Source organism: Schistocerca cancellata, chromosome 2 (genome assembly GCF_023864275.1).
Source record: "Schistocerca cancellata isolate TAMUIC-IGC-003103 chromosome 2, iqSchCanc2.1, whole genome shotgun sequence".
Classification (NCBI taxonomy): Eukaryota; Metazoa; Arthropoda; class Insecta; order Orthoptera; family Acrididae; genus Schistocerca; species Schistocerca cancellata.
The window spans coordinates 459,041,112-459,053,767 of record NC_064627.1 but is presented as its reverse complement, the minus strand read 5'-3'; the positions used below and the strand labels follow the sequence as shown (position 1 = coordinate 459,053,767).

Genomic DNA, 12,656 nt, shown 5'->3' with positions numbered 1-12,656 from the left:
TTGGACACTCAAGACATACTTTTGCCAACTCCGTTAATATGCTCTTTCCAACTGAGTCTGGTGTCAATATGTATTCTTAAAAGTTTAAATAATTTATTTTCTGCACCCTTAGATGATGCTGAAATAAGGTTTCTAATTTAATCTGGATCACAAATAAGCTTATTGGCTGAAAACCAATTTTATGCTGCATCAGAAGTTTCTTATGTAATCTTATCAAGAGTTACGATGTCCTGATGTGAAATAAGTAAATTTGTATCATCAGCATAACAGACTACAGACTGTGGGACACTATGGATTAGGTAATTGATAGCTACAATGAAACAGAAGGAGCCAAGAACAGAGTCCTGTGGAACAATACTACCAGCTATTAGTAAGGAGCAATATCTGTTTCTAAATGGGACAAACTATCTTTTGTTGTTCAAATGGGAGGATATTACTCCTAATACAGATTTGTGAAGGCATTGTACTCCAGTTTCGTTATTAGTATGTTAAAAGGAATGCAGGTAAATGCTTTACTTAGATTGCATAATGTAAGTGATACAATCTCTTATTTTTGAAATTAGCTAAAATATCATCAATAACATAACAACTGCATTAGTGTTCTTATCTGGCTGGAACAAATACTGATGGTTGCAAAACAAATCACGCAATTCAAAATAATAATGTAACTGATTGTACATGAGTGATTAAAGTATTTTTGAGAGTTTTGGCACAAAAAATGCTGGTCAATAGTTGTGGGGGAGTTGTTTATCACCCTCTTGGAATATGGTTATAACTTTTCAGATTTTGAATAAATCCAGAAAAACTCCATACCCTAAACATTTATTAAAAATATAACTTAGTGGCCTACTTATCAAATGAAACATTCTTTTAACAGAATAATTGGACCTCTAGTAGCAGCACATACATTTTGAATTTAGAAACTATTTTGAAGATGTCACTTTGTCTGATAATGACTCAATGAAAGATGAGCCCTTCAGACAGTTGGGAGTCAAGCAAATCCCTTGCAGATGTGTCTATGGGCTTAATTTTGTGTCCAAGTTCTTAACTAATTTGCTAAAGTAGTCACTGATTTCTCCTGGATAAAGCAGAGTTTGACATACAAGAAATGGACAAAAATATGGAAACACCATGACAAAAGCATTCTTGAACAAAAATGAAGATGATAGCTAATCTTGTGGGTTGTGCTATTGTATTAGACCACAAATGGCACACATGCAATATCCTCAATATGTTGCAAGTGCCAGTTGTCATCAGAACATTGTTCTGCAGAGCTGTAAGTGCATTACATCAGAGCTCAGTGCATTTGAAAGTTGGCAAGTTATTGGTGCTTATATGGTGGGTGCTTCCATAACCAAAGTAGCCAACATGTTTGATGTTCCAAGAGCCTCTGTATAAAAGATTTATACTCCGTATAGGGAAACCAGAAAAATATCATCTGCTAAGTCACAAGATGAATGTGACAAAAAATAAGAAGGCAATAGCTGAAAAAATCTCTGTAGAACTGAATGTCATACTCGCAAGCCCTGTCAGCACCAAAACACCACAAAGAGAGCTCAATAAGCAGTGAACTGGCATGCATGATCACCAAATCAGAAACAGTAATTGCTTGTACCTAGACAGAATGAATAAAACTAAAACCCAAACCTTTATGTATTACCAAGGTGTCAAGATATACAATAAATTGCCAGAAGAAATCAAAAACTCTGTAAATTTAAAGAATATTTATTAAAAAATAGTTTTTATTTGAATAGAGAATTCATGCAGCATAAAATTGGAATAAATAAATAATCGGGTCAATCAATTATAAAGTGGACATTCTAGATTGTAATTTACCCATAAGAGTATTAGAGGAGTCATGTGATCTATTTATTTTGATTGAAGCAGGTTCTTATGCATTATGTAAGTCAATGATAAATTGTGTGTGTAAAATATATATATTAAAAAAAGATGCTGTGACTTACCAAACGGGAAAGCGCTGGTAGATAGACACAATAAAAAACACACAAACACACACACAAATATCAAGCTTTTGCAACCCACGGTTGCTTCATCAGGAAAGAGGGAAGGAGAGGGAAAGACGAAAGGATGTGGGTTTTAAGGGAGAGGGTAAGGAGTCATTCCAATCCTGGGAGCAGAAAGACTTACCTAAGGGGGAAAAAGGGACAGGTATACACTCGCGCACACACCCATGCATATCCATCCGCACATATACAGACACAAGCAGACATATGTTGTTAACGACTAATTCAAATTGGTAAAAAAAAATACAATTACATCACTATATAGGCTAACAAGTACTATATTTTCTTCAATCAGTCTCACACAACTAAACTCTGCATCTGTTTCCGAGCTTTGTGGTGCCATGTCCAGTTTTCAAAATTTTAAACCATGCTTGATGTAAATTCCAATACCAACATTTTGCTTGTTTCCTGCACTGTGATAGATCCTTGAGGAATGAAACTGTCTACTTGATTTTCTGTTAACCAGTGTTCTGACACACACACAACATTTACATTGTTAATGTTACAAAAAATGTGCTTACATTTTAATAAATGAAAGAAAGTTCTGTGATCCAGTTTTAAATTAGTGTGTGAAATCAAAGCTCCATTAAATTACAGGCATGATTAGCAATCAATATGGGTGAAGAACACTGAAGTAAGACTGTACACTATTTCAATAAGTCACATGAAATAAGTACTACAAATGCTGCCGTAAACAGTTAAAGTAACATTTAATTCTCCCATAATTCAACTGTTTTGCATTTATTGACTTATTTATTGATTATTTTCCTTTCCTTTCTGCACTACATTTTATAGGTTATCTTCACCTTTCTTCCATCACTATTTCATCCACACTTATTCGGTTATTCCTCACTACTGGTAACTGACCTCATTCCAGTTTTGTTTACCAACTGGTGAGCAGTTGGAAAAGTGGATGATGGAGTGATCAACAGTAACTAGAGGCAGTGTATTGCATAACAAACCAAACAGTATAGTCATTCTGCAAATTCTCTCTGTCACATATGTTTTGGATTTGACATTCAACATTTGGTGTTTGTTTTTATACTTGTGCTTGTATGGTGAAGGGCATTTTATCATTGTAATCTTCATTGTGAGTAACACATAGGAAACATAATAAATATTAGATGAATAAGTTAAAGTAATAGTGTTCCGTATGTTGAAGTTTCATGAGAAACTGTTAGCAGCAGCAACAAGAGAAAGACTAATGGAGCATGTGGTATTTGACAGAGAGAGCAGTTGGTAGCATCCACAAAGCATTCTGTGCACTTTGTGCAGAACACACCTTGTGTTTGACACTTAGCAAGCTGATACCTGTTTTGTATTCAGTTGACTGCAGTTTCATCTTTGAGTTCCCTTATGCCATTGAGAAAAGACCAGTAAATTTAATGTGTTAACAGAAGTCATAGTTTCAGTTATCTTAATTCTGTACCCACCTTGCAACACAGTGAGCTGCAGTAATGACCCATATTTCACTCAGTATAGCAGCACCACAGATTTGAGCACCAGAAATTTCAAGAGAAAGCTATAACAATTTCCAACATAAGAAACATTTTGCAGTGAATGTTAAAATATGACAGTACAAATCCAGTGAGACAGGAAACTAACACATTACACATAACACATTAACTTTCTTTAGATGTTTTAAAATAAACCAATAATGAACCAAAGATTTACTTCTGTAATAAATTGTCAGTCAGGGACATGTGCAATTAAGTTATGTGTTATATAAATTTTATGTCTTATGCGCATAAATGATCTGACAGACATGGTGAGCAGCAATCTGTGGCTGTTTGCTTATCATGATGTGGTGCATGGAAAGGTGTCATCATGGAGTGATTGTAGGAGGATACAAAGACGACTTAGACAAAATTTCTAACTGATGTGATGAATGTCAGCTAGCTCTCTAAATGTAAGTTAGTGCAGATGAGTAGGAAAAGCAGTCCCATAAAGTTTGCATCATCATTAGCAATGTGCTACTCATGCAGTCACATTGATTAAATATGGAGAAGAAGGGAGGAGATTAGTGTTTAACATCCCATTGATAGTGAGGTCATGAGAGATGGAGCACAAGTTCCTTCAATTCATCTACCTTGTGGTCCCCAGTTTTGATGCCAAGTTTCTCACTAATCTCATTTCTGCTATTCCAAATTACTTTTGTCTTTCTTCTGTTTACTCTCGACCATATTCTATGCTTGGTAGACGGTTCATTGCATTAAGTATTTCTTCCTCTCTTTCACTGTAATATAAATGCCATCAGCAAATCTTATTGTTGATATCCTATCATTCTGAATTTTAATCCCACTCTTGAACATTTCTTCATTTACAGAGCATAAAACTGATGACCACATTAAAAACTATCTCAACGAAATGAAGAATAAATGCAGGATGGAAACATATTGAATGTTATGTCCCTGGAAGTTTGGGCTTGGGCTACTTATGTTCTGGACACTTGTAAATGACCTCCAAAATACATTAAAACATGTTAAGGAGCCACAGTGTGGACATGTAACCAAGCTATCGAAATGCTGTAGCTAAAAAAATTTCTGAACCAGAAACACCGCAATTACCAGTAATGCCAAGGATGAAATCTATTATTTAGATTAGGTTAGATTTACTCTCATTCCAGTTGATCCGTAGTGAGGTGGTCCTCCAGGATGTAGAACATGTCAGAAATACAACAATACATGACAAATATTTACAACTAAAACAAATAAGCTAATGTACCATTCCATAGGTCCCAAGTGGAATGATCGTCATTTTTTAATGAACACTACATGAAAGAGTCATTTTAGAAATACTAATGCACAGAATTTAAAATAAAAAAGTTTTTTATTTATTTATAAGGTAATAAACATGTAATACAACTACTATAATACTTATTTACAATGAACACATTACTGCACTGAAATTGTGCAGAAAGATGCAACCCAAGGTTGCTTCATCAGGAAAGAGGGAAGGAGAGGGAAAGATGAAAGGATGTGGGTTTATATATATATATATATATATATATATATATATATATATATAGAGAGAGAGAGAGAGAGAGAGAGAGAGAGAGAGAGAGAGGGAAACATTCCATGTGAGAAAAATATATCTAAAAACAAAGATGATGAGACTTACCAAACAAAAGTGCTGGCAGGTTGATAGACACACAAACATACAAAATTCAAGCTTTAACAATAAATGGTTGCTTCATCAGGAAAGAGGGAAGGAGAGGGAAAGACGAAAGGATGAAAGGATGTGGGTTTTAAGGGAGAGGGTAAAGAGTCATTCCATATATATATATATATATATATATATATATATATATATATATATATATATAATAGAGGGAAACATTCCACATGGGAAAAATATATCTAAAACAAAGATGATGAGACTTACCAAACAAAAGCACTGGCAGGTCGATAGACACACAAACATACACACAAAATTCAAGCTTTCGCAACAAACGGTTGCTTCATCAGGAAAGAGGGAAGGAGAGGGAAAGACGAAAGGATGTGGGTTTTAAGGGAGAGGGTAAGGAGTCATTCCAATCCCGGGAGCGGAAAGACTTACCTTAGGGGGAAAAAAGGACAGGTATACACTCGCACGCACACACACACACACACACACACACACACACACACACACACACACACATATCCATCCGCATATACACAGACACAAGCAGACATTTAATATCTTAAGACAATCATTTAAATAGTCAGCATGTTGACATATTTTTCACTGACACTGAATATTCACAATTATGATATGTGAAGCCTGCAAATAACAAAATTAAACTAAAATTTATTTTTTACACTGTATATAATCTCTAGTATTCCCCTAAATTAATGCCTGATTCCTTTAATTCATATAAATGCCTTCAGAGAACAGAAAGTGCTCAGATATTCACCAATTGCTTTAAGCATGTAATTTGTGTACAATTTTATTGAATGCATTCATGTTACTTCTAGTGTTGTAATGATGGACATCACTGAATGTGTCTGCTCTTTGGTTTTTTGCAAAAATGTTATCAATTTATACAAGTACAAGGATTCATTCAGATTCTGTCAAGAAAAAGAACTTTCATGGATGTGAAATTATTCAAGGTACTCATTAACAGAAGTCAAGGATATAACAGAGGCTTAATCTCTGCAATGGTGAATTATCACTAAACTGCTTACAGCTATTCTCACTTATGCCATCTAAATTTAATCAAGTAAATTAGTAAGAAAGTTGCTACTTTGAAAAAGAGCTGCTGCCTTCTCAGTTTCACTGTATCTGCTGTTTGTTTGCTGTTAGTAGCTTAATATTTACTTGATTACAGTGGTATTTTCTTTAAAAAAATGATTTTCCTGATTCTGTAAATAGTGAGTCCAGTTTGTGCTTGTCATGCAGCTCTAAAACAAACACTGCCACTTGCTTCATAGGTAACAGTTCCTGAATTTAGATATCCTGATTAGTTGTAGAAAAGGAGGCTAATGAAGTATGTTTTTAATATTCTTTTGAACTAACACAGATTCTCAATTTCTTGCTTTATGTTTAGTAGAAGCTCATTGAATATATTCCATTTGTGCTGCACTTCTTTGTATTTCGTACTAATTTTTGTGCATTGTTTGCATATTTTAAGTTCTTATTAGGTGGACAGTAGCTGTATTGATGAGTCCCTGGTATTATATGCCTTCAATTTGTTAAGTGCAATATTAATATTTATTTGAACCTTCCTACAAATAAAATGAAAGAAATATAAGGAACTAATATCTTTTTCTATTACTGTGGTCATAATCTCAACAGATTGTTTTGTTCCTGACTTAATATTTGTTAAATGCACTTATTGATTTTATACGAAAAAATGTAATCAAACAATATGCTCATGTTTGTACCTGATAGGGAAAATCTTCTATATTTGCAGTGTTTCCACCAATAATCCTGTTAGCTCCATCTATTCCATGATTTCTCTCTGATCTTACACCTGGAATAAATATGAAGTCAATTCTGGCTACATTAAAATTGTTTTAAATGCATTTCTAAAACATAAGTTCTGCAAACAGCAAACTCCGATCATCATGGTTGAATGTTTTGTATCTACAAAAACGGAGCTCAAAAATATAAATAAAACAAGACAAAGGAGGTGTCAGGATTATCATTCCACAAAATATGAACATTTTAAAAATAACACTGAGGAATGAAGATTGCACTGGAACAATGCAAGCACAAAGCACAAATGAGAAATATGAAGCATTTTTAAGCACACTACTCCATCATTTTCATGCAGTCTTCCCCAAAATGAGCTGTCAGAAAAAGAAATGTCATGATAGGTTATGAATTACCAAAAAAATGATTGGACTCAGGACCAGAGCAAAGGAATGCATATGAACAGGAAACATGGAGATATATAAATAGCATCATAAGAAGTCCAAGAAATCAATAAGAAAAGCAAAAGCCAGTCCAATAGACAGAGTCACAGTGAATTCAAGTCATAAAAGTAAAACAGTGTGGGACATAATCAGCACTCAAATATGTAGTTAGATAGTGTAAATAACCAAAATTTTATTAAGTCAATGAGAATTGAGAGTAATATAGTTACATATAGAACAAAAATTGCTAATATATTCAACAACAATTTTGTGCATGTTGTGCAAAATTTGAAGGGGGAAAGAAATCATCAGGGATCAAAGCATAATACTTGGGCAACGCCCACACTCAGTGTTCCTCAATTCAGAAATTAAAACCAAAGACATCTGTAGGAGATGATTAAATATCAAAAATATCTAATGAAGTTTGCAAATGAAGAAATAATTGAACCTCTTTTGGATATAGCAAATTGCTCTTTCAAAGGAGGATGATTTGCCGAAAAATTAAAAATAAGCAAAGTAGAACTAACATATAAGAAAGGTGACAAGGATAACCTGAATAACTACAGACTAGTATCTTTACTCTGTGATTTTTCAGAGATGGTCATGTATAGCACGATGTCCACATTTCTCAAGAAACATAGGATTCTGGTTCCAGCACAACATACTTTTAAAAAAAAGAAGTCTACAGAAACCGCTGTCTGAAGCCTAACAGAATCCATTATAGATGTATGCTATTTTTCTTGATTTGATTAAAGCTTTTGATGCAGTCAGCCATGCAGCACCAAATGAAAAACTTGATAGATATGGGATACATGGGTATCCAGTGCAGCGGATAAAATAACATATCAGTAACGAAAAGTAGTATGTGATGACAAAATTTGAATACAGATCTGTAATCAGAGATCCGTGCTTGGCCCATTTCTATTCAACCTGTATATAATCAATATAAAAGTAAGTGAGAAAGATAAGTGATGACATGACATTAGTGAGTGGAAACACTGGAAAGAAATGGGTTTATGTTGACAAATAACGCAGTACGATGACTCATACACAGTACTTCCTTACAATTCTTAAAAAGATAATGTTCATGATTCACAAATAGGGAAAAATAGGAAGAAAAGGAACATCACATACATATATTCATAGATTAAACAAGATTGGAAGAAATTACCTCTATAAATTTTTGAGAATTACAGTTTACAATAAGCTCCTATGGAGACAAGATATAGACAATGACTGTTGTAAAGTAAGCACTGTAATATTTATTATGTAACAGTTTGCACATTATGTTAACAAAAAACTTCTATGTCCAGTGTACCCTGCTTTATTTGAACCATACTTGCAGTATGGAATTACTGTTTGGGGAAACTCCACCAGCAATAATACAAAAAAAATGTTGTTTTGCAAAAACAGGTAATTAGGTCCATCTGGAATAAAAAAACGAATAGACTCATGCAGAACTGACTTCTGTAATCTAAAAATGTTGACTTTTCTATCTATGTACACTCTTTGACATAAAACTCGACCGGCGGCCGGCCGCTGCAGAGGCTAAGACCGCGCCGATCGCGACATGGGACAAATAAACTGACCAACTCGCTAATTCTCTTAGTCCGGCTATCTGCACAATCTGGCAACACTGTAGACTGCGCACTCCCTGGAGGAAGTCCTGTCTCATGTTAGACAAATGGTAGACTATATACGCCCGTGGTCTAGCGGTAGCATCCGTTGTGTCTGTCTACAATGTCTGTTGATCGAGACCAGCTGGCGCAGAAAATTTTTATAGCCTCTTTTCTCTGAATGCTGAAGACGTGAATGTAATGGTAGCGCAGATTCAATCTATTTCACTTTCTGACACGCCGATAACAAAATTTTATTCAGTAACCATTTTGCGGCATATTTCTTGCAAACTGTCGTCCTCTGGTCGCCGGATGCGGCAAAGCTCTGGGATCCATTTGCGGGCTATGTGGCGACAGCACCGGCGCTGCGCTCCCCCGTTCTGTATCGAAAGCGCCTGCTACCGATCATCGCTTTTCATAATTTAAAACGCTTTATTATTAAATGTTGCTCCACAGAAAATATCTACGATTTCCATTCTCGCTCGAAAGCAACGGAGACAGACGCCCTGATTAGTAGATGGGTACTGCATTACATTAACCGGCAAGATATGACGCACATATGGACAATGAGGAAGTCTGCGTCTTCATACGTTTCCTCCTTGAAATCTGTATGGCCAGAAATCAATTTTATAGACTGGGACGAAATCAAACCACCTTACTACATTCGATGATAGGCGAATGTGAGAATACTATGTCGCGACTGCGTAAAGTAACTTGAAAGTTAACGGAATTTGATATTTCCTTTGAGTAATTCGGTGAACGGTAAAGTGTTAGAATTCAATTGTAAAGAAGGTATGACACAAATAGGATGCATGTCACGAACTATTATAGCCTGAAGACCTGGCACTCACCACAAAGGTCTGGTGAAGAAAATGATGAAGAGTGGATGACTGAGTGCTACGAACCATTAGTTTATAAGTAGGAATGTGCTGATTTACCACAATTCTTTCTAATAATGGTCAATTTAAATTCATGATTTTGGTTAGTTTGTTTCAAAATCTGATGTGGAAGTGTAGGAAAATACTATCTCGTGGCTTTAACTGATCGAGCTGCTAACAGAAATTCATGGTAGAAAGTAATGCTCTTAATTTTGATCTGAAAGAATTAGTTTTCAAAGAAGTCATTTGTAGCTTGCGTGTGTTTCAATTTGTAATTTGACGAGTTTCTGAAATTCGTGGATAAAGGCAAAGTTGCTAATTTAATGTGAAATATTTAGAAGTCACCTTTTGTGAAATGAGTCAGTAGAAATTTACATGTGAAGCTGATTCTTAGAACAACGGGATTTGAAAGATACGTGGGAATCAGTGAGATCGCTTTCCTGAATTGAATAAAGGAGAAACAGCATAATAGTAATTCGTTTAGCCATACTATGCACGCTATACAAGAACTGTAAGTATTGTGAAAAGTTCTGTGTGCATATTTAAGTATCTTTTAGTCTGGAGGTTCTGGATGGTACACTCCTGGAAATTGAAATAAGAACACCGTGAATTCATTGTCCCAGGAAGGGGAAACTTTATTGACACATTCCTGGGGTCAGATACATCACATGATCACACTGACAGAACCACAGGCACATAGACACAGGCAACAGAGCATGCACAATGTCGGCACTAGTACAGTGTATATCCACCTTTCGCAGCAATGCAGGCTGCTATTCTCCCATGGAGACGATCCTAGAGATGCTGGATGTAGTCCTGTGGAACGGCTTGCCATGCCATTTCCACCTGGCGCCTCAGTTGGACCAGCGTTCGTGCTGGACGTGCAGACCGCGTGAGACGACGCTTCATCCAGTCCCAAACATGCTCAATGGGGGACAGATCCGGAGATCTTGCTGGCCAGGGTAGTTGACTTACACCTTCTAGAGCACGTTGGGTGGCACGGGATACATGCGGACGTGCATTGTCCTGTTGGAACAGCAAGTTCCCTTGCCGGTCTAGGAATGGTAGAACGATGGGTTCGATGACGGTTTGGATGTACCGTGCACTATTCAGTGTCCCCTCGACGATCACCAGTGGTGTACGGCCAGTGTAGGAGATCGCTCCCCACACCATGATGCCGGGTGTTGGCCCTGTGTGCCTCGGTCGTATGCAGTCCTGATTGTGGCGCTCACCTACACGGCGCCAAACACGCATACGACCATCATTGGCACCAAGGCAGAAGCGACTCTCATCGCTGAAGGCGACACGTCTCCATTCGTCCCTCCATTCACGCCTGTCGCGACACCACTGGAGGCGGGCTGCACGATGTTGGGGCGTGAGCGGAAGACGGCCTAACGGTGTGCGGGACCGTAGCCCAGCTTCATGGAGACGGTTGCGAATGGTCCTCGCCGATACCCCAGGAGCAACAGTGTCCCTAATTTGCTGGGAAGTGGCGGTGCGGTCCCCTACGGCACTGCGTAGGATCCTACGGTCTTGGCGTGCATCCGTGCGTCGCTGCGGTCCGGTCCCAGGTCGACGAGCACGTGCACCTTCTGCCGACCACTGGCGACAACATCGATGTACTGTGGAGACCTCACGCCCCACGTGTTGAGCAATTCGGCGGTACGTCCACCCGGCCTCCCGCATGCCCACTATACGCCCTCGCTCAAAGTCCGTCAACTGCACATACGGTTCACGTCCACGCTGTCGCGGCATGCTACCAGTGTTAAAGACTGCGATGGAGCTCCGTATGCCACGGCAAACTGGCTGACACTGACGGCGGCGGTGCACAAATGCTGCGCAGCTAGCGCCAATCGACGGCCAACACCGCGGTTCCTGGTGTGTCCGCTGTGCCGTGCGTGTGATCATTGCTTGTACAGCCCTCTCGCAGTGTCCGGAGCAAGTATGGTGGGTCTGACACACCAGTGTCAATGTGTTCTTTTTTCCATTTCCAGGAGTGTATATTATTTAATGGTGCAGAGGTATAATTAGGAAATCAGTCTAGGTAACTTGTGGAGGTTTTTTTTCAGTTGCAATAACGTGCCGCGCATAAATATGAGGGGAACGTAAATTTCGGAATCGCGACCGCGCGAACTTTCCAACCACGCAATAGTTAGTTAACGTCGATGCACGTCAATAAATGAGAGGTGTTTATGGGATCAGACAGTGATTGAAGAAGTTATAGAATTTTTCTAGTACTAGTCCGCGTGGAAATACTACTTTTGCTTTGCCCAATGGTAATAAGAGTGATAGAGTGTTGCTGTGACGTAATGAATCAAGCATTGTGAGCTATCCGTCATTCCTTCCCGTGGGTGAGGTTATCTTCGTAAGAGACCATAGGAAGTAGAAATATCTTTATATATGTTGTTACAAGACCAGCTGTTAGGCAATTTTATCCTGTATGTTACTGGTAATACCGTTAGTATATTTTGAGAGATGAAAGTAAGACAGAATGAAAAGAAAAGAGATAGCTTACAGAACGGAGGAGGAGTTATTATGCAGGCCCAGTTGCAATTCCGGTTACTTACGCATTTTCTTTAAACACAGTCGGGTGATTAGGAGTGTACGAAATTTGGGGTTAACATTTAAAAATCAAACATTTATCCGTTGCGCATACATTTGTTTATTTCTTTGAGTAAAGAATTTAATTATTAGTTACTCTGTCTAACAAACACGCAGTGACACATTTAATGAGAATACACAGGAACCACTTAGCTTTAGTAGGCTTCCGAAACACTTTAGGACCTCACAACTGGG

At 37.7% G+C, this 12,656-nt stretch overlaps 1 protein-coding gene across 2 annotated transcripts in view; it reads right to left on the bottom strand.

Moving 5' to 3' along the window:
• Positions 1 to 12,656, bottom strand: part of LOC126161956 (trypsin-1-like) — a 138,184-nt gene that overhangs the window by 46,712 nt on the left and 78,816 nt on the right. For both annotated transcript variants that reach the window (XM_049918137.1, XM_049918136.1), the window contains 2 exons: positions 6,893 to 6,981; positions 3,458 to 3,546 (listed from right to left, as the gene is read on the bottom strand). In XM_049918137.1, the coding sequence (XP_049774094.1) occupies positions 3,458 to 3,546; positions 6,893 to 6,981 (178 nt within the window). The remainder of the gene's footprint in view (positions 1 to 3,457; positions 3,547 to 6,892; positions 6,982 to 12,656) is intronic.